The sequence below is a fragment of the Phalacrocorax carbo genome, chromosome 2 (assembly GCF_963921805.1).
Source record: "Phalacrocorax carbo chromosome 2, bPhaCar2.1, whole genome shotgun sequence".
Taxonomy (NCBI): Eukaryota; Metazoa; Chordata; class Aves; order Suliformes; family Phalacrocoracidae; genus Phalacrocorax; species Phalacrocorax carbo.
In genome coordinates, this window is record NC_087514.1 from 140,825,256 (window position 1) to 140,847,167 (window position 21,912).

The window sequence follows — 21,912 nt, forward strand, 5'->3', positions numbered from 1 at the left end:
CTGTACTGAGAACACACCCATCCTACAGCAGGAGCCCAGAGTACTTCACAGAATGAAGAGGTGAACATTTTCTTTTAAAACACAGCCTCAGAGGAAGAAACTGTTGCAAGAATTCATTTTCACACAGTATCCTGCTGGTTAGAGCACTCACTGGGAAAAACAGGAGACACCTGGGTTAAAGGTCCCTTCAGCAAGAGGAGGTTCGTCTCCTGCCTCAAAAACATGCTTAAATAGCAGGCTGGAAGGTAGACTGAGCAGGGGGAAGGGAATAGAAGGCATGAAGGAGAGTATGTTTACCCCCAGGTAGTTCGGGCTGTCACCCAAATGACAAAAATACAGACTGCACCCCTTGGACTAGTTTTGGAGTCGTGTTTAAAATGCACAAACAAGCCTGGAAGCTGGGAACAGAGTCCAGAAGTTACTCCTCCCTGCTGGGACAGCCAGGCCAGGAGTCATTCTCCTTCCAGCCCCAGGACTCTCGTACTCCTCCCAGCCTATTCACACAGCCTTGGCAGCACTGCTCCCTCCCCAGCTCCAGCCTCCAGGGAAGCTGGCTCCGTTGGGCATTCCCCTAGGAGATGCGACTTCAACATGCCCAAATGAGCAGCAAGCCCTCATAAACTTCTCAGGTTAATGCTTAACCTACTGATTCACATATAAGGGGTGTGAGGAAGAAGGAAACCACCATGGGTTTTGTGGGGTTTTGTGGGTTTTTAATTTTTTTCTTTTTTTTTTAATAAAAGACACAGAAGGATAAAAGCATGGACCAGAGCTCAGAGAACAAGCCTTGCACGCACTGGCAGGAGAGGCGGTGTGCCAAGGGAAGGAGGTGCCTATTGCCCACAGAAAGCTAAATGCCAAAGCTGCAGAGGGAAGCAGGATTTCAGAGACATCCCTGTTCTCAGTAATTGGCTCAGAGTGGCTTCCTGCTGAGAACACAACTCTTTCAGATCACCAATCCCTATATGCAACTTCCATCACCCCAACTGTTTAACAGAGGTAATTAGGGTGCCAAACACCTGAAAATTATGCATGGGAGCCCATTTTCCATTTTTTCACTCTATTTCATCTAGCCTTCAGCCTCTCCAGACCACTGTTTTCCATTTGTTAAAAGCAGATACAAAATAAGCTTTCTATTCCACAGGGGCGGCAAGAATAAATGTACTGAACATTGAGATGCTCAGACACTACAGTAATGAGGGTTGTAGCACAGGATAAACCTCACAGAGGTAAGACCTCTGTCTGAAATCTTACCTATGCAGGCAACAAGCCTAACTGAGAAGGAAAGAGTAATATGAAGTGATACCAAACAGTTAGAATATTGAGTTATTTAAAAAAGACTGACCGACCAACACTGTGGGAGGAAAATAGCCCTACAGGCTACACTAAAATCACAAGCTTTCTGCACAAAAGCAAAAAGCAGCAAAACCACCCTCAAAATTCTCTCCCAGTTCTGCTGCCTACATGAAGGAAAGACAGTAATAGCCTAGGCCAGTACTTATCTTACCACAGAGGTGCAGCACAAGTAAGGAAGAGGAAATCATAAAGAACTGGCACAACAAAAACGAGATATAAATTTTTATCCCTGGATTGGGGAGGGGAAGAAGTAGATGAACAATTGCAGAAGTGAAAAGCTTTGACATGAAACACAGTGGGGCTCAGACTTCGACCCTGCTGCTAGGGCTGCCTGGAGAAAGACATTTCTGCTTCACGAAAGCTGAGATTTCAAAACCTGGCTTTAAGCCAAACCAAGATGGAATTTTCCAAGCGAATGGTTCCAAACATGACTTTTGGAAAATAAGCAAGATGCTTGATTTTCCATGAAGTAATGATCCTGTAATACAAAAGCAGCATTTGTCATAAAACCAAGGAATTTAGACTTTAGCATCAGAATTTTCTATTTTTTTTTCAATGCAAGTTCAGTCAAATCTACATGATTTGATAAAACGTTCAAAAACAACTGCATTTGTTGATGAAATGGTCTGTGAAGTTTCTGTCCTCACCTACTCACAAGTAAAATTCATGATGAAAACAAAACCACAAAAGAAGTGGGAACTGGACACAAAGATCAAATCAGAAAATAAGTACTAACCAAGAAAAAAGATGGATATTTGAAGACACGAGAATGAACGTAGTACGAAGAGGCTATGTACCTTATCACGTCTCAAGTGAAAGAGTATATCTATCCAGAGTTATACAGGGTTTCAAAATGGTAGAGATGCCATTCATGCACAGATACGGGCAAGACTAGTGGACTGTTATGCATAAAGCCTTAATAATTCAGTAAGACAAGAGCAAATACACTACAGTTCATCAAATTAAATAGTTCCTTTCTCATGCTTTTGCTGAACTGTCTCTGCTTTATCACTGCGCCACAGGAGCATCATTTCAACACAAACTGATAGCAGAGCCTCACAGCTGTAGATAACAGAAGTCACACACTGAAACCCACAGATAGTAGATCTAAGGTTTCCTATCCTCCCCTTCCTTCAGGCACAGAAATACATTTGGGAAGTTGCCCATTTTTTAACTAAGTCACATAAATTCTGTTTTATATGTAGAAAAATATGGAAAATAGGATAGATGGATAAAAATAAGCTCAGTCGGGGAGGACCCAGAATTTTCTACCATTCACCACTGTGAACTGTTAAGAGCTGCAGAGCTGTTCAGCAGCAGCCCCAGTTTGGAAGCCTAAGGTTGCCATCTTTTGGAATTGCATGTGAAGTGTGTAGCTCCCACGCAGTGCCATTTCATGAGGAAAGGAAACAGCAGTAGCTTAGTGAAAGAAATTTTGGATCAGACGAATCATGTATACTGCTAAAAAGTCTTTACCTCAAAGTGTTTTAATCAGTAGTAGCATCTGACTTCAGAAGAAATTTCCATGCTTTTCCTGTCATCAGTACTTGCACCACCTTGGTTCTGCAGGTCAGTGTGAAGGACGCCAAATCAGCCTGTGCCTTACATGCCACATCATCTACTTTTTGAAGGGAGGATATGGAAAGGCTGTCCCCATGATCCTTTTAAGTCTCATCATCATCATCATCCTGGAGGCAAGCTGGTCCGGTGTTTACTCAGGAGCTTTCCCATGTCCCTCTTGGTATGGGGATCCTGCTACCACCCTTACCCCCTCCCTGCCATGTCTGCTCTGCACTCTAGCCTCCCCTAATCATGCTGCTTGCATTGCTCTCGTGGAAGGTGCCATCTTCACTCATCCTCACCCAGTGTGCAGCAGATGGGACAACAGGCAGCCCCTTATCCTCTCCTGGCCAAGATGCTCCCTTTCCAGTACAAGATCCACAAACTGTCAGCAGATTAACCAAATTATTTTCCAGAATCATGAGATTCAGTCCTGCTCCTCAACTTCAACAGGAGTTGTTCCTGAGCCTAATTAAATTTTCATTGGAAGATACTAGACAAAAGTCACACTACACAAAAGTCCCCTAGTGATGGGAATAACATCTGCATCAAGCAACTTTCTTACTGACACCTCATGGTGGCTATGCCTGGTACAACTGGTGACTGAGAAAATTAAATTAAGAATGACATGGGGACAACACCATCCAAAACTGTGTTCATACTTTAATTCAGTTCTCTGGCCTCTGCCAGGACGAACTTTGTAAAATGTTGGCAGAGAGCCAACATCCTTCTGGGGTCTATTAAGATCATTGCCAGCAGGTAAAGAAAGGGGATCCTTCCCCTCTACTCAGCACTGGTGAGACACATCTGGAGTCCTGAGCTGAGTTCTGGGCTCCCCCATGCAAGATTAACATGGACAAACAAGAGCAATTCCACTGAAGGGCCATGAAGGTGATTGATGGATTGGAGCATTTGTCATACAAGGAGAGGCTGGGAGAGCTGTGGCAGTTCAGCCTGGAGAATAGAAAGCTCAGGAGGATCTTGTCAGTGTGTATAAATATTGGATGAGAGGGTATAAAAAAGATGGAACCAGGCTCTTTTCAGTATTACTGGGTACCAGTAACAGGATAAAAGACAACGGGCACAAATTGAAATACAAGAAATTCCACTTAAACGTAAGAAAACATCTTTTGACTGTGAAGGTGGCCAAACACTGGAATAGGCTGGCCACAGAGGCTGAAGCCTCCATTGTTTCAGATACTCCAAACAGAACTGGACACGGCCCAAGCATCCTGCTCTAGGTGACCCTGCTCTAAACCAGTCTAAACTTCCCATCAGCTCACAGCGGCCACATATTTGCTTTCCAAACATGTCTCCATGTCTCTTTCCCCTCAAAGGCACTCCTCTGAAACATCCGCAAAGTTACACTCCTGTGTAATCTCCAATTCACTCTGTAAAGCTCTTTTGCTATAATGCCTGCAAAACTTGATCATGATTATTGGGTTGTTGATGGGTTGCAACTACTACTGACCCAGGTGCTCGCATGGCCCCTTTCATTCCTTCTGTGTATCTGCATTCTTCTGTCATCTTGTTTTATACTTAGGGTGTAAACTCTTGGAGTTAGGACTGGCTTTTTGTTCTGTGATTATACAGCCTCAAGCACCTTATGCATACCTAGAGTTCCTAGACACTGTGGTAAAAGCAAACAGTAGTAAAACATCTGTTGATGTGAGTTTAAGAAAGTATATTATCTAGCACTTTTAATTTTTAGATACTTGTTCAATAAAGTTTTCATCATGGAAGACATTAATTTCACTTAAGTTTAGCCATTTAACTGCCAGAGACCTCATGGAAAGACAGATAAGCACCATTAGCAAGGCATTCATCTCTCTTATCTCAAGAGACTCATCTCAGCCTGGTATGATCTGCTTCTCTCTTCATTTATTAGAAAAGTATAGAGACATAAATTTTAGCCAGCTGAGATTATGCAAAAAGACAACCTATTGACTAGACATGAATCTACACACTCACCAGTAAGCATCTAGATTTTAAAATTTTTATTTAGATGGTCTGGACAAAATCTTTTCTTTTACCCCAAAGAATGGCAGGGAGAAATATAACATATGTCCTGGTTTTGGCTGGGATAGAGTTAACTTTCATCCTAGTAGCTGGTATAGCACTGTGTTTTGGATTTAGTATGAGAATGACGTTGATAACACACAGATGTTTTAGTTGTTGTTAAGTAATGCTTATACTAAATCAAGGACTTCTCAGCTTCCCATGCCCTGCCAGGTGCATGAGCTGAGAGAGGGCACAGCCAGGACAGCTGACCCAAACCAGCCAAAGGGATATTCCATACCATATGATGTCATGCTCAGTATATATGCTAGGGGAAGTTGGCTGCAGAGCAGCAACCTGCTCGGGGACAGGCTGGACATCAGTCATCAGGTGGTGAACAAGTGCATCACTTGTTTTTCCTCGGTTTTGTTCCTCTCTCTTTTTGTTTTGTTTTCCTCTTCACTACAATTTTTTATACTAGATGATCCCTGAGGTCCCTTCCAACCTGGGATTCTGTGATTACTGTTATTATTATTATTTTATTTCAATTATTAAACTGTTCTTATCTCAATCCATGAGTTTTCTTACTTTTCCCCTTCCAAATTCTCCCCCTCATCCCATCAGGGACGGGGAGGGGGAGCAAGCAGCTGTGTGGTGCTTGGTCGCCAGCTGGGGTTAAACCATGATACACATCATTCACACGATTTAGTTACAAGATTATGCTTTACTACTTGCAGTATTTCTTCACAGAAGCTGAGAGGAGATTCTAGTGTGCATCTACTACTTGTGTTTTTGAGAAAACAACCATTTTTCTCATCACAAACTGTAAAGCTGCTATGAAACACAAAAAGCCACTCAGCTGAGTTCAAGTTTCAGTTAAACATGCTTAAGATCTGGCTTAGGCATTCCTAAAAGATACTTAAAAGCTTTCTAATTTGGACAATATTGGAGTGGCACCAATAACGTAAAATTCTGTTGAGGACTCCAAAAGCTAGAGTAACTCCAATAATTCTGGTAATTAAGTACTCCTGTAAATGGCATTCAGTGCTCTGACATTTATGCTTGGGTGAGGAAATGGCCTGTTAGAAGTAATACTGCATGACTGATGTGATATAGAAAATACTCAGCTCCAACAGTCTGTTATTAACAACTTTACAGATTAATATCCAGCCTTTTCAATATAACTTAAGGTACACAATGACATGAGAAAAATTAGGTTTTTTTCCCCAACAAGCTGACCGAGGCTGTGCACTGTCCTACACAATCTGCAGCTAACAGTGAGTAAAAGAGATTGAGAGAGAGAACTTTTTGTTTCTTTCTTGTGAAATTCAGTCATGCAGAGAGAGAACAAGTGTTTACTATTATTTCAGAAAAAGAAGCATCTGTGATGATTGCCAAGAAGGCCTCACTTGCTCACTTAATGACGTGCAAAATCTTGGTCTAGGGCTGGAAATATTTTATGTTGCATTTGAATTTCAGTAGGAACAGTGCAAAAACCCTGTTGTGGATATACAACGGTCATGTCCGGGCCTACTCAAAGGGGCCAGAATTAATTTTGGAGCTTGCTATGCTTTGTAACTTTATAATAATGTAACTGCACCATTGACAAATTTTAGACGACTTCATTTTTTTTTTAACAGGGCAGGCAGAATTTAGGTTCAGTTTCAGCAGCTTTAACTCATATCTAAGCGTGATTTTACTCACTAAATAGTCTTAGGGATCCTAACATTTAAGTAGCTACAAAAGAGTATAGTTCCTCATAAATAAATATAAAGGGGGAAAAAAACAAACAGGCTTTCAAATATAAACATCAAATCAAGATTTAGTGGCATCTTAAAATCAAAGGACAACTTTGCTGGCAGCATGCCACTCAAGATTATTCTAACGAATCTCATTCTGGAATATAATTTATCATCATGTTCTTGATACAAAGTCATAAAGCCAAAGCTTTGCTGAACTGTTTCAAGACAGAGTTCAAGTTACAGACGTGAAAAAGGAGGTGGTGAGAAAAAGTCTTTTGTCTCTGGCAAAAATGCTAAATATTCTAATGAATAATGGCTAGTTGAACTTAAAGTAGGCAGCTGAAGTAAAACTGAACATAACTTTCTTGGTTTTGTTTCTTTAGTAATTCCAGAAGTCTGTGAATCAGTGAGATCTCTTAGAGAGAGAATCCACTGTATTCTGTGAATGTTCCCATCCCAATATTTAAAGCTTTAATACGAAGCTCAGCCATACTGCGGCAGTCACACTACCAAGGTGTTACTATTATTGAAGAGTAATTTGATCACGTGAGCAAATCTGCTATACTTTCTGCTTGCACAAAAACTATGCACTTGGCCTACGCAAGCCAGACACTTGTTACATGATTATTAAATGTTCTTTGTACCTAGTTCCCAAGCATAAACAAGAAAGGCACAGAAATGCCAATAAAGAGCCATAATTTGCTATGTCACACCTACGTAAATATCAGGATCTTCAGTCTGGCAATTCCAATGGGAATATTCAGCTCTGTTCAACTATACTTACCACCTGACTGTGTTTATAATCTCACAGCAGTTGTCCCCATTCAAAAGCACTTTTCTGTACTTCTGCAGCTCCAACATCCTCCTATTTGTCAGAACAACACATCTATCATTTTGAGCCTTTTCTCTCCCACCACTCTTGAGTATTTTGCCAAGTCCTGCTGGTTCCCTCTTTACAATGTGTGCTTGACAAATAAACAAGTCCTTTCTCTCACTCCCTGTGGTTGAAACCACAGAGCTCCGATGGTCTTTCTTCTGAAGTTCCTAAACTACTGCTACCTCCTCTGTTGCTTTTTCTGATTCCTACTTGGTACTCCCACAGTTGCTACAAATCTTTTCCACAAAAGCATTTCCTCTTACAAACCACAAATCACCTCACTAACTTCCTCCATCCTAGCAAGCATTTCCAGTTTTGCTTATCCTATTCTCTCTGATATTTCAGATTTTTCTTTTGATCTTATATTCAATTGTACTGGCACTTCCAATCTGACTCCATTCCGGCATTGGTAATGCAAAGGCACTTCCTACCCACTGCAGCAACTTCCACTGTTTCTTTCCCAAAACATATCACTACCATACATATAATTATTCTACATACATTCTTATAGGAATATTTTTTTGCCCAAGAAAAGTTGGGTTTGACTGTTCCTCAATGAAACAACAAGAACTTCTGCACACAGCTTTCAATACAGCTTGTGCGACAGGCTCACATTAGAACTTCACAGTGAATTAAATACTGTAATTTCTAGCTTAATGCAGCTGATCTGCTACATAAAGGTCCTCCTACACAGTAAGCTCTCTCATGCAGAGATTTTGTCTTTGTTCTGACACTTTGCTGAGAACATGTATGTCTTTAGTTCAAATAATATAGGACATTTATTCCTTGTAGAAGCAAAATAACTCCCTGCCTTGCCTTTCCTTCCAAAAATGCAAACTATCCTCCTTCTTCCCCCCTCAAAAAAAAAGTTAATCAACAAACCTCTAATTAAACTACAGGACTTGAATCATTAGCTTGCCTGGTGACAATTTTACAACTCAGGGGATGGGATGTGCTTAAAATGGAATGTTACTTTTACAGGGAAAACATTCCAATTTGTTCTTCAGATAGACAATTTGAAGTGGTCTAGCCTTTATAAAACTGTATATTCATAATAAACTATAAATTTATCATCTTGTATTCTAACTAAGCTTGTAGTTTCAAATTAAGCTATTTGTGCCTTACCAAAAAAAAACAAAAACACCAAAAATCTTCTGTATGTGATGCTGCCCCAAAACTCCCATGATTGGGAAGGCTTGCAAGGATACACCACCTTTAGAAAACAGTTGGACTTAATGATCTGAAAGGTGTTTTCCAATCTAAACGATACTATGAAGACAAGGAGGGCAGGAGAGTTCCCCTGGGCTATGGCAAAAAAAAACAACCAACAAACAAAACCAAACAGTTCAGCATACAAAGTCACTTCTTTGTAGCCAGATTGGAGTTTAAAATACTTCAGTTCTACTCTCTGTCTGGGCCCTTACAATGTAGTGCAACTTCATACAAGTCACATCACTGAATATCTCTCTGCTCTATCTTCATACACTGTGTGTGGGCTCTTCTCCATGTTTTTTAACACTTATGGTTACTACAGCCTGGGCTTTGCAGAAATTACTGATTTCTACTCTCTTTACACTTGCTTTTAGGATTCCAATTACTAATTTGTAAAATACAACTGAAAAACAGTTTTGCAATCACTGCTTTTCAGAATATTCTGGAACTCAATGAGGTTGTACACAGCTCATTATTTTACTGGCGAAGTTGTTATCTGTCTGCTGGTTAAAACCTTTAGCCTAAAGATAAACAGAACTGTCACCTTCAGTACTATAAACAAACACTTCTGTCGTGGCATATATAAGGTGCCTGAGACTTTTCTTCACTTAATTCACTTCTTTAGGCCTAAAAAACCAGAGCGACGGCGTATATTCACAAGAATATATAGAAAGGGAGTGTAGAAAGGATGAAAAATACAAATGAGTCAGGCTAACCCTCAAAACTTAGGCAGTTACCCCTCCCGCCATCATTCTGGGCGTACAACTCGCTCCTCCCAGCAGCCAAACTATATTATCTTAAAAGAGTGCCTCTACCCAAAAAAGGTTGCCCTATGCATTGTTACAAAGCAAATATATTTATGGAAATGCTGTTCTTGTACAGAAATTTACGAGCTGAATTTTGTAACATGGTCAGTTTTCTTCACCCAATTTTTTATCTTCTCCCCTCTGTGCATTCCCACCTGCTATCCCTGGCCTAGCATGTATGGCTTCCAGCTGGTATTCTCACACCTGTAATCCTTCCTCACATGCTAAGCAGTCAGAACTTGTGGCCCCTCAGGAGTCCCCCCTGTTTGTTTATGCGGTATTAAAGGGTACAATCTAACCTGAAGAACAGATATCAATGCAATATCCTATTCCCTCTACAATCATATATTACTTCTGAAAAAAATAGATAACTTTTCTTAGTGTCAAGAAATAAGCAGTTCAGGGTATAGTACTTCCTGTCACATAGCAGAGGCTGGCAGACACTACCATCTGATATACATCAGTAGTCGCTGAAGAAAAACAGAAGATGTCATCTAATTTTTGGTGATGAATTATCAAGTAGGATGTTTCCAGTAAACTACAGCAAATTCCTACTATAACTGGACAGACTCCTGTGATGTAGAGAAAAGCTGTTCACATTGAGCTATTGCCCTTGAGACACAATCACTAAGCGTCCCTTTAGAGTTCACACTGCAGACCTTGACACGCTTCACGCATTCCATCCTTCACTTGCAGGGATGTCAACTGTAACTTCCCTGACACAACTCTTCCAGTCCCATCTAGAACAGCACCCCATTTATCTGCAACACACAGTCTGCAAAGAACCATGCAGGGCCAGCTTGTTGCATTGCTTGCCAGAATCTTTTAGCAATTGCCTACTTGCTGCAGGCATTCATTGAAAGGTCAGCACAGTGCTGACAAAAGGTCTCTCCTCAAGATGACAGCACAATGACAAGTCCGAGAGACTCCAATCATGCTGTGAAATCCTGATGTGGCAAGATGGTTTGGTTACCTCTAACCGAGGACCAAGAGCATAGGGGGGGAAAAAAAAGAAAAGCTTTTAAAAGCAGCCTGGAGGGAGCCATCATTCACAGCCAGGAAAGGCAGGCTGCGGTGTCAGACTGCAGTCTGGGAAACATTTTATAGAGGAATAAAAGCAGCTCCTGCTTCTCTCCTCTGCCTTTGGATTTTTGCAAACCAGAGGCAGGTATTCTATCACCAGTTCAAAAGTCATCCGAGCTGGCTTCTGAAGCATGGTGAGAGAGACACACCCCGAATCATGTCCTGACTATGACCAAGTAACTGGAAAGGGTCAAACACTACCAGGTACGCGCCTGTCTGTAACACTGACCTGCACGGCATACTGAAGATGATCCAGCCCAGACTCTACGCTGAGGAGCTTATTACGCAGACTCTGGTTGCATTACTTGCCCTAGGCTGGGTACTCAGCCAGTAGCACAGAAACAAGATTTAAACTCAGAAACACTGTAAGAATTCATCACAAGGTAGAACATAGCTAGAATGGATTAAGTTTTACAGCACTGTGTTGATTTCCCTCCAGTGGTCAGCATTACCATACCACAAATCAGAGAAACACCAGACAAAAGCAAAGACCTTCCTTTAAAATGAAAGCACAGTAGTGGCAAGAAAGAGCATGAGAAATTGCATGCAGACAAGCAGAGAGGTATAAATACCGTTCTGCACTTTTTGCAAATCTGTCCAGAAAAGAGCACCACCATTTCCCCAGGAACATATTGAAGAGAGCAGGGTACATCCAATACAGTTAAGAAAATACATTACATACACTATCTTGCAGAGTTAAAGAAAGAAGAGGCTGAAAGGGAACCCATAATTAAAAACTGGAATATTATTTTGAACTTTTCTGTACTAAAATTTTATGTATAAATTAAGATTGAGTTTTAAACATTTGAAGAGAAGCGACTGAGAGACTTAAAGGTAAAAGTTCTAATCAGATGGGAGAGGATGTGCTAAACAAAGATTTAAAACATCTTCAAAAGAATTCAGAGTTGCTATGGGAAATGGAGGTCTTACTCTAAAGTTAAAATATGCAAAACATTCAGAAGAATGTCAGCAAAACCAACCTGTAATATTAAATCAAGAAGCTTTATATCTGTGTTTGGCATAGAATTTGTTTTGCAGGAGAAAATGGCACAGATCAAGATTTTAGTCGTGCAGAACAACACTTAAGAACAATGAAACTCAATCTCATTTATTGTTCGCCAGATATGCTAACAATGCAAAAACTATAGAAATGACAGATCATGACCACAATTTGACTTTAAAAACTGTAATAACGCTGTGCTTAAGTTCAATCTCTTGCAAATTACTTCAAATCACAGACAACTAGGGTCTATTGGAAAATAATATGAAAATTCTTTAAAGAATTATTGTAAAAAACTGAGGAATCCATTATGAATCTCATTTGGAACTACTACATTACAACACTCATGAAACCAGGACTGTCAGGTACTAACGACGTTTAGTGGTCAGACTTATTAACCTGATGTTGTTGTATAAATTTACAATACTCTGCTTTTTGCATAAAGAAATTCAGAAAGATGACGTATAATAATATGGGTTTGCATAATCCAAAACCTTTGCATGTGTATGAAGGCAAAAACAGTGGGCTGCCAGGAAGCTGTAGCTTATTTGCATTTGACAATTATAGAGGCAAACCTGGATGAGTCAGAAAACACCTTCCTTCTATTGCAGAAGAAGCTGAAAAGATTAATTTTGAGTCCTACAGATCTGAAGCAGAACATGCCAGCAGCATGTATGGAAATGACTAGATCCAGAAATCGGGCTACTAGGAAAAGCTTTGCCAAATTTTCAGTCCTGCACAAAACACTTCTAAATGGGAGGATCACAGGACTTCTGACTTCCATATCACCCCTTCCTTCTCCTCCTCCCTTTTATTATAGGCCTAGATTTAACAGTATTCCCAGTTCACAGTGGTCATGCCCACCTTCATTCACTAGATAAATGCACTATTTGCAGTCTACTGCAATAACTGTCCTTCGACTACCTTGGCCACTTTAGCATTCACATGATTTACTATCACCAGATATGAAAACCTTACCCAGAGAAAGCGAACAACCTGTCCAAGATGGGTAAGTGAAAATCTTGAAACATGAATGCCCAGAAAGAGACTAATGCATTGAGTCTTTGGGCCCTCAAATTTGAAATTAGATAATTTTCCAGGGTGCTAAATTCTCAATTCCTATTGAAGGCAATGAGAGTAGTAAAGGACAAGACCCTGCATAGGCTCTTCCTTCCCAGATTCGTTTCTAGTTTCTCTGATCACCTGCCTTTAGCTGGCTGGTCCTCCAACTCTCCAGAAGAAACCCAGCATTTCAATAACTCTCTATGTACATTTCCCCCCTATTGATGCCTGATATTTCATAAACTGAGAGGTTTGGCAACTGCTAGTTATTTACTTTGCCAGTCAGACAACACCACAACACAGTGTTACAGGATTTGCTCCTCCTAAACAAAATACTCTTTACTTCCCAAAAGACATAAGCACTCCATGTGTGAAGACATGGCAGTTAAACACCAGAGTCACCTGAGCACAATCTTGTTTATATGTGGCATTTCTCCTGAAAAATAAACACATCTGACTCCCTTGGTATTTATTCTCTTGAGAACAAATTTTAATGTTTGCTGCTCTCCGTCAATATCTATCTCACAAAAACACATCTATACAAGACACAAAACTAGCCTAAGATCCTGGATATGAACTCCACACTACTCAGAACTTGTTCAGATATGTTCAGATAAGTCACACCTTTGGATCTCAATTTTGACGGAACCACATTCAACAACCCTGAAACTACAGCTGCATTCTAACCTTCCAGCCTCCATGCTCTCCTTGCTGCAAACCTGATTATTGTACTCTCTGGCATGATCTTTATTTTTTTGCAGTCTTTCTTAACGGCTACCCTTAAACAGCCACTTCTGACCTGGCTCTCTCCACATAATGTAATAATTCACACAAACACACCAGAGAGCACCTGATACATATTTACAAGAAAAATACAGAAGTATTTCACTGTTCCTCCAAGCAAAGCTTGTTCTGGAACAGAAAGAAAGCTTGTTCTTTGTTCTGTGAAAACCTTGGCCCTTCTTCCTAGCATCACTTTCAAATTTCATGCCTTCAGGCTGAAAACACTCCATTTTACATCAAACCATTTTCTTAAATCTGCACATAACACATCTGTGACAAGCTTTTGCTCTGCTCCTTTGAGGTGTTTCTGCAACTCCCACACTTCTGGCAAGAACTGACTCCAGGTACAAATCCAACACCCTCTATTCATCATCGAGGATGTACGATTAACTTGCTTTTTTCAAAGTTGTTGCCTTAAGCTCTGGGTGATGACTACCCCCATGAGGAATTACACCTTGTTCAGCGTTGGCCAATGTTTCTGCTTCTTTGGGCTGGGAATTCATAGTGAAGCTGGATCCGCGTGTTGCATAACCTGGCCAACACGATACTGACACCCCAGGTTTGGCACCTGCAGGAGTTACTGCTAGGTGTGTTCCCCAATTTATTCATAGGCTCCATCCTGACATTGAAACTACTTCTCCAAAGCACCACTGATTTATTGCATCAAACAATAAAGGATTTAACTTCATGGACATATGTATGACAATGCATATAAAACCCCTAAATAGAATGTGCAACATTCAGTCTAGATCACATTTCACAGGTGCTAAGTTACATTTGCTACATATCCTGGTTCTAGGATAATGTCAGCCCTTTCCAGTAAATTTTGTAATAAATTATTTGGTCAAGGGAGAAGAGATGGACATTAATGCATAGAAAAAAAAATATTAAAAATCTTATTGCCCAAGATGAGGATTTACTCACTCAGCTTACATTTGCCAATGTGCTCGTCTAGCCCATTGTTTTCTCTAATAATTCCTTTTGAGCTACTTCTGTGCATCCAGGGAGTGTATCATCATGCAGCTGCAGTCCAGGGCCTATGCTTTGCTAAAAAGAAAAGAAAAAGTTAATTCAAAGTATAAATATTCTCTTGTTTCCACAAGCAGGGCCTCTGAAGTGCAGAGGATCTTACTTAGTGACGTTATCCAAAAAAGGTGCATAGCTTTGGGCAGCCACATGTTAGTGGAATTTAGAAGTTCTCATTTCTCAGCCATTAACTCTGATAATTGTATTTCACATATGCTTTTGAACAGACACCCACTCTTACCTTCCCAGGTGGGGGAGGTTTGCCTTGATGTGGATTACAAAAAAGGCTGAAACAAGGAATTTCTGTAGATAACTTAAGAATTGGTGAACAATGAAGACACAAGAATTAGTTCAGAATTTTTAACTAATTTAGTCAAATTAAAACCTAAAGATTTAGGAACGGCAGAGCTCACAGAAAGATGAAGACAATATTAATTCAGTGATACTTATACTGGACTAAGTAGCCTACTAAACTGAGTACTACAGAGACATTTTAAGAGATTCAGATAACGGTTCTGGTACTATTTTTCCCCCATGACAAATCAGTATATGTACAATATTTATGTTCTGTGCCATTCTACAAGATGTAGCCTTTCCCAATACAGAGAAAGGAGAAAAATTTGAACTTACCACTGTCTAGCTATTTTTGTATCTTTCTAGAGTAGCAGTTGGAAACACAGATAGAAATATTAATTCATTGAACCAACATGTTCCTTAAAAGCTTTGACCACAGGAAAAATTGTGTGATGGATATCACAGTCAATACTTTTTTCTTTTAAAATAAGGTATGAGCCATCAGCGAGCACCCAGCAGCAAGTATGTTTGAAATTGAAGTCTTTCATAAAAGAAAAGCACACCTCAATATTGTTTCACTCACTGCTGCCTGACAGTTCCGTGAAGAGGGAGAGGGGGGCAAACATGGGCCATTTGTACATATAAAGAGAGTGAAAGCTCTCCTATAATGTTCATAAGCACTAATATTTCAGGTGTGGTAATGCAGGTCTGAAACGCCACAAGAACTACTGAGACATCTGAAACTATAGCCTCTATAAGGCCAAAGTCCCTGACACACAGGGCCACTGGCTATACAAGTGCTGGTTCAGCAAACCAAAGTTGCCTGTGGGCTGTTTTAACTTACAGTGCACTTCTTATTTCTTCCAAGTTTTTTTTTAATTTGTTCTTGTTTATCACTTCCATATTTGGACATATATAACCTTTCTCTGAACATGTGGTATTTTCCAAAATACATGCCAAATTTGAGAGAAAATTACTACATTACATATTTCAGTCTTTTGAGCTCCTCTTAACCATTTAAAATTCCAGGAAAAGATAAAATACCTGGGCTACATCAGCTAAAAACACAGCTCAAAAATTTATTTCTGTTCAACTCTGGAAGTTGATTTTGAATAACGTGCTTTGTTTCAATAAGCTTCCGTTGAGTGCATTTCACACAATATTAAAATTCTTAAAACCCTAATTTTTGAAGATTTTCTTTGTTGTATATAGTGTCCTGTAGCACTGCTGCATATAAAACACATAAACACTGCATAAAGACTAGCAGTATACTGCAGTCACAAATTAACACATTAATATGCCAAAAGGCTCACAGTAAACATTAGAAAGATGGAAGTACAAAAGAAACAAGAATCCTTGGAATGTAATGAAAGGTGGCATTATAAACTCCCCAGGACTTACAAACCAAAACAACAACTATAGTTGTTCTTTTTATGTCTTGCATAAAAACTCAGTATACTAGTTGCTAACCTTACTAAAAAATACACAGATACACAGATATTTTCCCCACAAGAGTGCCTAAGGAAAAAAAAAAAGGACGAAAAGAAACAAAAATGGCTATGCTTTCTTCTTTTGTTTAGGTGGGCTGATCTTCAGAAGCACTGAACACTTGCAAGCATTCAGTATCTATAAAGATCAAACTAGAAGCACCTGTGCACTACAAGACAATGAGGTAAATGGATACAGAACAATTTCTGTAAAAATGCCTCATCACTGCATCCTTTTCCATTCATTTCTGTCGCAGACAGTCTGTTAAATTACAGTACAAGGAGAAAGAAATACTTACAGAGGGAGTGTTTCTAACCAATATCAAGTCACTGGGGGCTGATTTAAACAACTTATTTTGTCCGTATCACTTCATTTTATAAACGCAAGGGTAGAATTCTTAAGAAGTGCACAGCATTACCCAAAGTTTCTCAGGCAAGTCAAAGTTTTGCAGGGCTGAGTCAGTGCTGTATACTTTGGAATCCCAGCCCCAAGATACAACAAAAAGGACATACTCACCCACACGCAAGGGCTGCTATGTAGGAAGCAGTGGGATTAGGCAGGCCCTTGCAGCACTTCTTTACATATCAATGACATATAACTGTTTCTTCTCAGACAGTGTCTCTCACAAACACATTTTAGATAAATGTAGCCTTCTTTCTATGCAGAGGTGCCAGAGCACCAAACACCACTACACCGCTGCTACTACATTAAAAATATTGATGTTGACAGTTTTATATGTCTATAAGAATACCATCTCAGCATGACATTACTTGGAAAGAAAATGGTAATTAATAAACTGGTAACAGTACAGATGTTTAAGAAAATCAGACACTTCGCTAGCATAACAATTATTGTTGGAAAGCTACCAGTAGTCTCACTCATTAGTCTAAATATTCCCACCACAGAATGAGCTAGCTATCTGATATGATTATGGCACAGCTGCATGTGCATGGTTTTGCATGCTTCCTTAAGGGAATGAATCGAAAAATCACATATAACTTCAGAGTGGCAGTAGGCCTACTCTATAAAGTGCCATGAAACAGAAGAATACTTCTAGAGAGAGGTAAATGAAGGAAGGTGATTTCTGCTCCTAAATATCTGTGCAGTCAAATTAAAAATGTGACTATACTAAAGAAAGTCTCAGTGGAAAGGGAATAAAAAATCTTTTATCTGCGAAATCGAGCTGGCTGACTAAAACACCAGAGTATTTTGCCCCTTAATGTCAGGCAGAACTTCTATAATGAAGAGCCTCTTACTATATAAAGTTCCCTTATATGAGATGAATTAATGAAAATTTAGAGCTGTAACAAGACTAAAGTCAGATAGGGTAAAGTCTTTTTTTGTTGTTGTCTTTTTTTCCCCTGCTTATAAAGAGTTCAACAGGATCAATACAATTTGAGTAAGCCAGACTGTATTTCTTCCTTTCAAACCTCAAAAACATACAATTATTATTATTTTTCACAAATGCATTTGGCTCAAGAGAGTAGAAATGCTTATGAAATTTCACGAGAAATCAAAATTCTGTATGCAGAACAAAGGTTGGTCATTTCCATGGATAATGGACGACTTACTGCAATTTGCAAATATCAAACATAACAATTCACCAGAAGGAGAAAAGTTGAAACAGATTTGTTGAGCTGGGGCTTTAGTTCTGGAAGGTAAAAAAAAAAACCCCTTCAACTGCATTCTGTGCAATTCCAAGCAAATATTTCACAGAAACTCTCCATCCAAGTCTTGTCCCTATTTAAATGTACTTCTATACTAGCCTATACAGCAAAACATTTACAAAGGATTTGTTAAAAAAATCTACCCTCCCATGCATAACTACCCTAAGGTATTGTAAGTTTAAATAATGAGTTAATCAAACCTACTAACTAAAACATAAAAGCAGGCATGGCTTTAGATGTGGTTCAATATGTAGTTCTAGTACAGGGGCTACTCTTATATACACCATATAGAAAGCTCAGAGACTGTAGCTCCCTAAAAGAAAATGCTGTATTTACCTAGCACTGTGTCTTAAGTGGTTATATATGACATATACATACACCTACCCACAAAATACATCACCATTGCCAAGAACTGTATTTGACAACATTCATCCTTCCTACGCAGAATGATTTGCTTTCATGGAGGAGCAAATAGTGTCATAGCTTTTGGGCTATGCCACAGACATTAAATGGCAGTCAAAAATCAGCAATGGGTCCAGAAACCATAATGCAGCCGGTATGAAGTGAGACAGGATGGAATGACCACACCTGACTTAGGAAATCGGGTACAGCCTTTGATGGAGGCCACAAAGCTGTGAGATACCAACGCAAGAGGAGTGACAAGTCACCATGCACACGGGAGCCTGGAGCTTGGACCCCTGACCATCCCCTTCCCGAGGCACCCTACTCCCAACTCTGCTAGCTCCAGGGGCAGCTGCTGAACATTGGGGGAAAAAAAAAACCAAAACCCCAAAAAACACAACCCCCAGATCACTTTGGATTTGCATGTAGAGTAAGGATATAGACTTAAAAAGGGGTAAGATGCTCAGAAAACTGATGTTACAAGGACTTTAACCACGACATCCTCCCAAAATCACACCACGCCCGTGCACACCAGGCAAGCCTGGGCAGCGTCCTGCCCCCATCCTACTGCTGGCGTCCTGGCTTCAAGGGAGAGAGCGGAGCTGCAAAAGGCAGGCTGCCACAACCGCTGCCTTCCCTTCCCGGTCCGGCGCATCAGCAGCACCTCACTTCACCACAGCTTCCTTCCCACCACATTTGGACCGCTGTGGCCTGAGGCGAGAGCGGCCGGGCTCCACTGAGATAGCGCCGAACCCCGGCCGAGCAGGGGAGCAGAGAGCACGGCAGCCACCTGGCCCTGCCAGGGTCCACAGGCCAGCCTGCCCCCACCTTCAGGGGAAACGGGTCCCGCGGACTCCCTTCCCCAGGAGCCCCGCACCAACCAACTCAGCCGCCCTCCAGCCGCCCAGCCCCCACAAGATGGCGGCTGCGGCCGGGGTGCGGCGGGCGGCTCCTCCCGCCATGCCCCGCGGGGCCGCCGCGCTGCCTGGAGACCGCCGCCGGGGCGGGGCGGGACGGGGCGGGACGGGAGGATGCTGCGGTGCCGCGGGGCGAGGCGGCGGCAACGCGGTACGGAGGATGCGGCGGCGGTGGCGGCAGCAGCAGGCGGAGGAGTGCGGAGCGATGCGGTACTGCGCGTCGGGGCCCTGGCCGCACAGTGGGGGTGCCCTCACCACCCTCCTGCTGACAGGTCAGTCATGGTGGCGTTTCACCGCGGCAAACGGGCACGGGCCTCGCCGGCAGCCGCCGGCCTGCGCCGCGGTGCCCCCCCTCTCCTGCGGGCTTCGTGGCCCCTTCCGGTGGCGTCGCTCCCTCCCCGCGTTGCGGCTCGCCGCGACCCCCCTCCCCCCCGCTCCGTGCCCCTCGTCCGTGCGGGGTCCATGCTGCCCCAGCATCCCCCCCTCTCCGCGGCTCCAGCAGCTTCCCGGCGCAGCGGAGGATACTCTGAAGGCGGCGCGGGGATGGCGGCCTGCCCATCCCTCGCCTTTTCCCCCTGCGGAGCGGCCGCCGCAACCCTCCCCTCCGGACGGGGAGCCCCGGGGCGGGGGGGAGCCCCGGGCTGAGGGAGCCCCGCTGTGGGGGGGGGGGGGGGGCGGCTGGGCCGGCGCGGGCCGGGTGAACGAGGCCAGGCTGAGAGCCAGTGGATGGCGGGTCGGCTCCACTCCCGGGAACAGGGCCGGGCCGGGCGTCAGCGCCCGCTGCTCTCCTCCCCTCCCTCGATCTGACAGGGCTGGTGCCTGTCCCCACTGTTGGGCCATTTTGAGTACAGGAGTACCTTTCGTATCCATCCCCCATCCCTCCCCCCGCCCCACCCCCCCAAATTATTTTCCAGTTTGACCACTTAATCCTTTCCAGTTTGACCACTTAATCCAACTGTGTCAGAATTAAGACTTCAGGAAAAGTCTTAATCCTGCTCCCTAATGCATGTAAATAATAGCTATCATATAGTAGGCAGGTTTCACACCTGCCCACGAGGTTCTTCACAGTTAAATACTTCAAACGGGTAATACTTAATAGCAGCCCAGCCCGAGGAGTGCCTTTGTGAGACCGTTGTGAACCCAAGAGCAAGTTAACAGCAAGAAATCTCTTCCTTTAGGTTATTTTGTGATCTGAGAGGCTGGTGATATGTCATCTGAAAGCTATCAATCTGCTCAATATCTTCTCAAATATTATCTAGGTACACTTTAAGCATATGGACATACTTGTCGCAGAATACTGACAGCAGAAATGACATGAGCATTAGATATATTAGAAATGCAGTTTGCACCTAAGTGTTAAGTTGTTCAATGTGAGGATAAGATGCAAGAATCTGATTTTTCCTTATGTGGAAATCTTTTCTGCCTCCCTCTCACAAGACCAGTTGTGGGATAGCAACCAAGAAAGAACTAGGACTGTCTTAGGATAAGTTTCCCGTTTCAACTAAGGTATTAAGTTTTAAAAAGTTCAACTGAAATGAGCTTCTAGAAGCTGAGTTGTGAGCTTAATCCATGAGTCATTTCCAGGCTACATGGTAAGGGAAGAGATCTTCAGATTTTTTAGTGTTAACTTCTCCACTTCAAGTTCAGACTTTTTTAAGCTTGTTTCAGTTGGATTTAATTAGTTAAAACGGCAGAATACACAGTTTGAGACCCATGTAAAAAAGGAAGCATGAACTTAAGTTCAGTTAAGATATTTTAAGAGATAGCTATATAAAATTTATTTTTCATTATTTATTCTTCATTAAGGTGGAGTTTCAGAGTATGTTCCTGGTCTCAATTCAGGTATAATACAAGACAGCTTGTAGAAGTTGAATGATGCAAACTGTCCCAGGAACTCACCTGAGTTTCCGCCATCCCCCTTAAACAAAAAAAGTCCACCCCAAAACAACATTGTTTTCATGGTAGCATCTTCCTGCTGTTCCAGACATTGATATCTCAACTATGACTGTGTGAAAGATCTTCCAACCTCATCTGCTGGCTCTGAGATGAGCCACAGCCCTGCATGAAAACCCTTTCTTTTGAATGCTGTTCTTAAGTAGACTTTACAGTACTGAAACATTACTTAACAAAAGATATCTTACAGAAAAAATGGATCACAAGAAATAGCACAAGATCTGTTACAGATTTCTTTAAGTTCTCTACTAATAGAGATCAGTTTTCCCATTTCTGTTGTAGCACAGATCTACAGAAGAAACTTGTCTTAGGCTTTTTGCACCTCTTAAAGATGTATGAAACATAAAGGCTTTTTGGAAGAGGCTGGCTGCTGTCAGATGGTTGTGTCCCCCTCCCACTCTCCCTACCCTCTCTGTGGCAAAACTTTAATGCAAAATCCGGGGATTTCAAGAGATTTAAGAGTTTAAAGGGTGTAAGAGCAATATCAGAAGTCCAATGTTTGCTCCTAGGGGACTATTATAGTACTTACATCAAAAGTACTGACTCTCACACACTAGCTGGTGATAATTTTCTCCGCTGCTAGAAAAAAATGGGACATTGTTGTGAGAAGTGACAGTTAGGGTTAAGCATTTCTGATATAAACTAGGTAGTTGTTCCTTGACTCTAGCTTCACAGTAACAGACATG

The 21,912-nt window shown here is 41.7% G+C and overlaps 2 protein-coding genes across 8 annotated transcripts in view; one reads left to right on the forward strand and one right to left on the reverse strand.

Annotated features, from left to right (window-relative positions):
- Nucleotides 1-18,945, reverse strand: part of PPP1R9A (protein phosphatase 1 regulatory subunit 9A) — a 188,794-nt gene extending 169,849 nt beyond the window's left edge. For both annotated transcript variants that reach the window (XM_064444586.1, XM_064444585.1), the window contains exon 1: nt 14,413-18,945. The gene's annotated coding sequence lies outside the window, so the exon portion shown is untranslated. The remainder of the gene's footprint in view (nt 1-14,412) is intronic.
- Nucleotides 18,931-21,912, forward strand: part of SGCE (sarcoglycan epsilon) — a 33,850-nt gene continuing 30,868 nt past the window's right edge. For 3 of the 6 annotated variants that reach the window (XM_064444597.1, XM_064444596.1, XM_064444595.1), the window contains exon 1: nt 19,356-19,545. In XM_064444597.1, coding sequence (XP_064300667.1) covers nt 19,434-19,545 — 112 coding nt within the window. In that variant the 5' untranslated portion in view covers nt 19,356-19,433. Of the gene's footprint in view, nt 19,546-21,912 lie in introns of all 6 variants that reach the window. The other 3 variants (XM_064444594.1, XM_064444598.1, XM_064444599.1) reach the window with 2 other exon arrangements.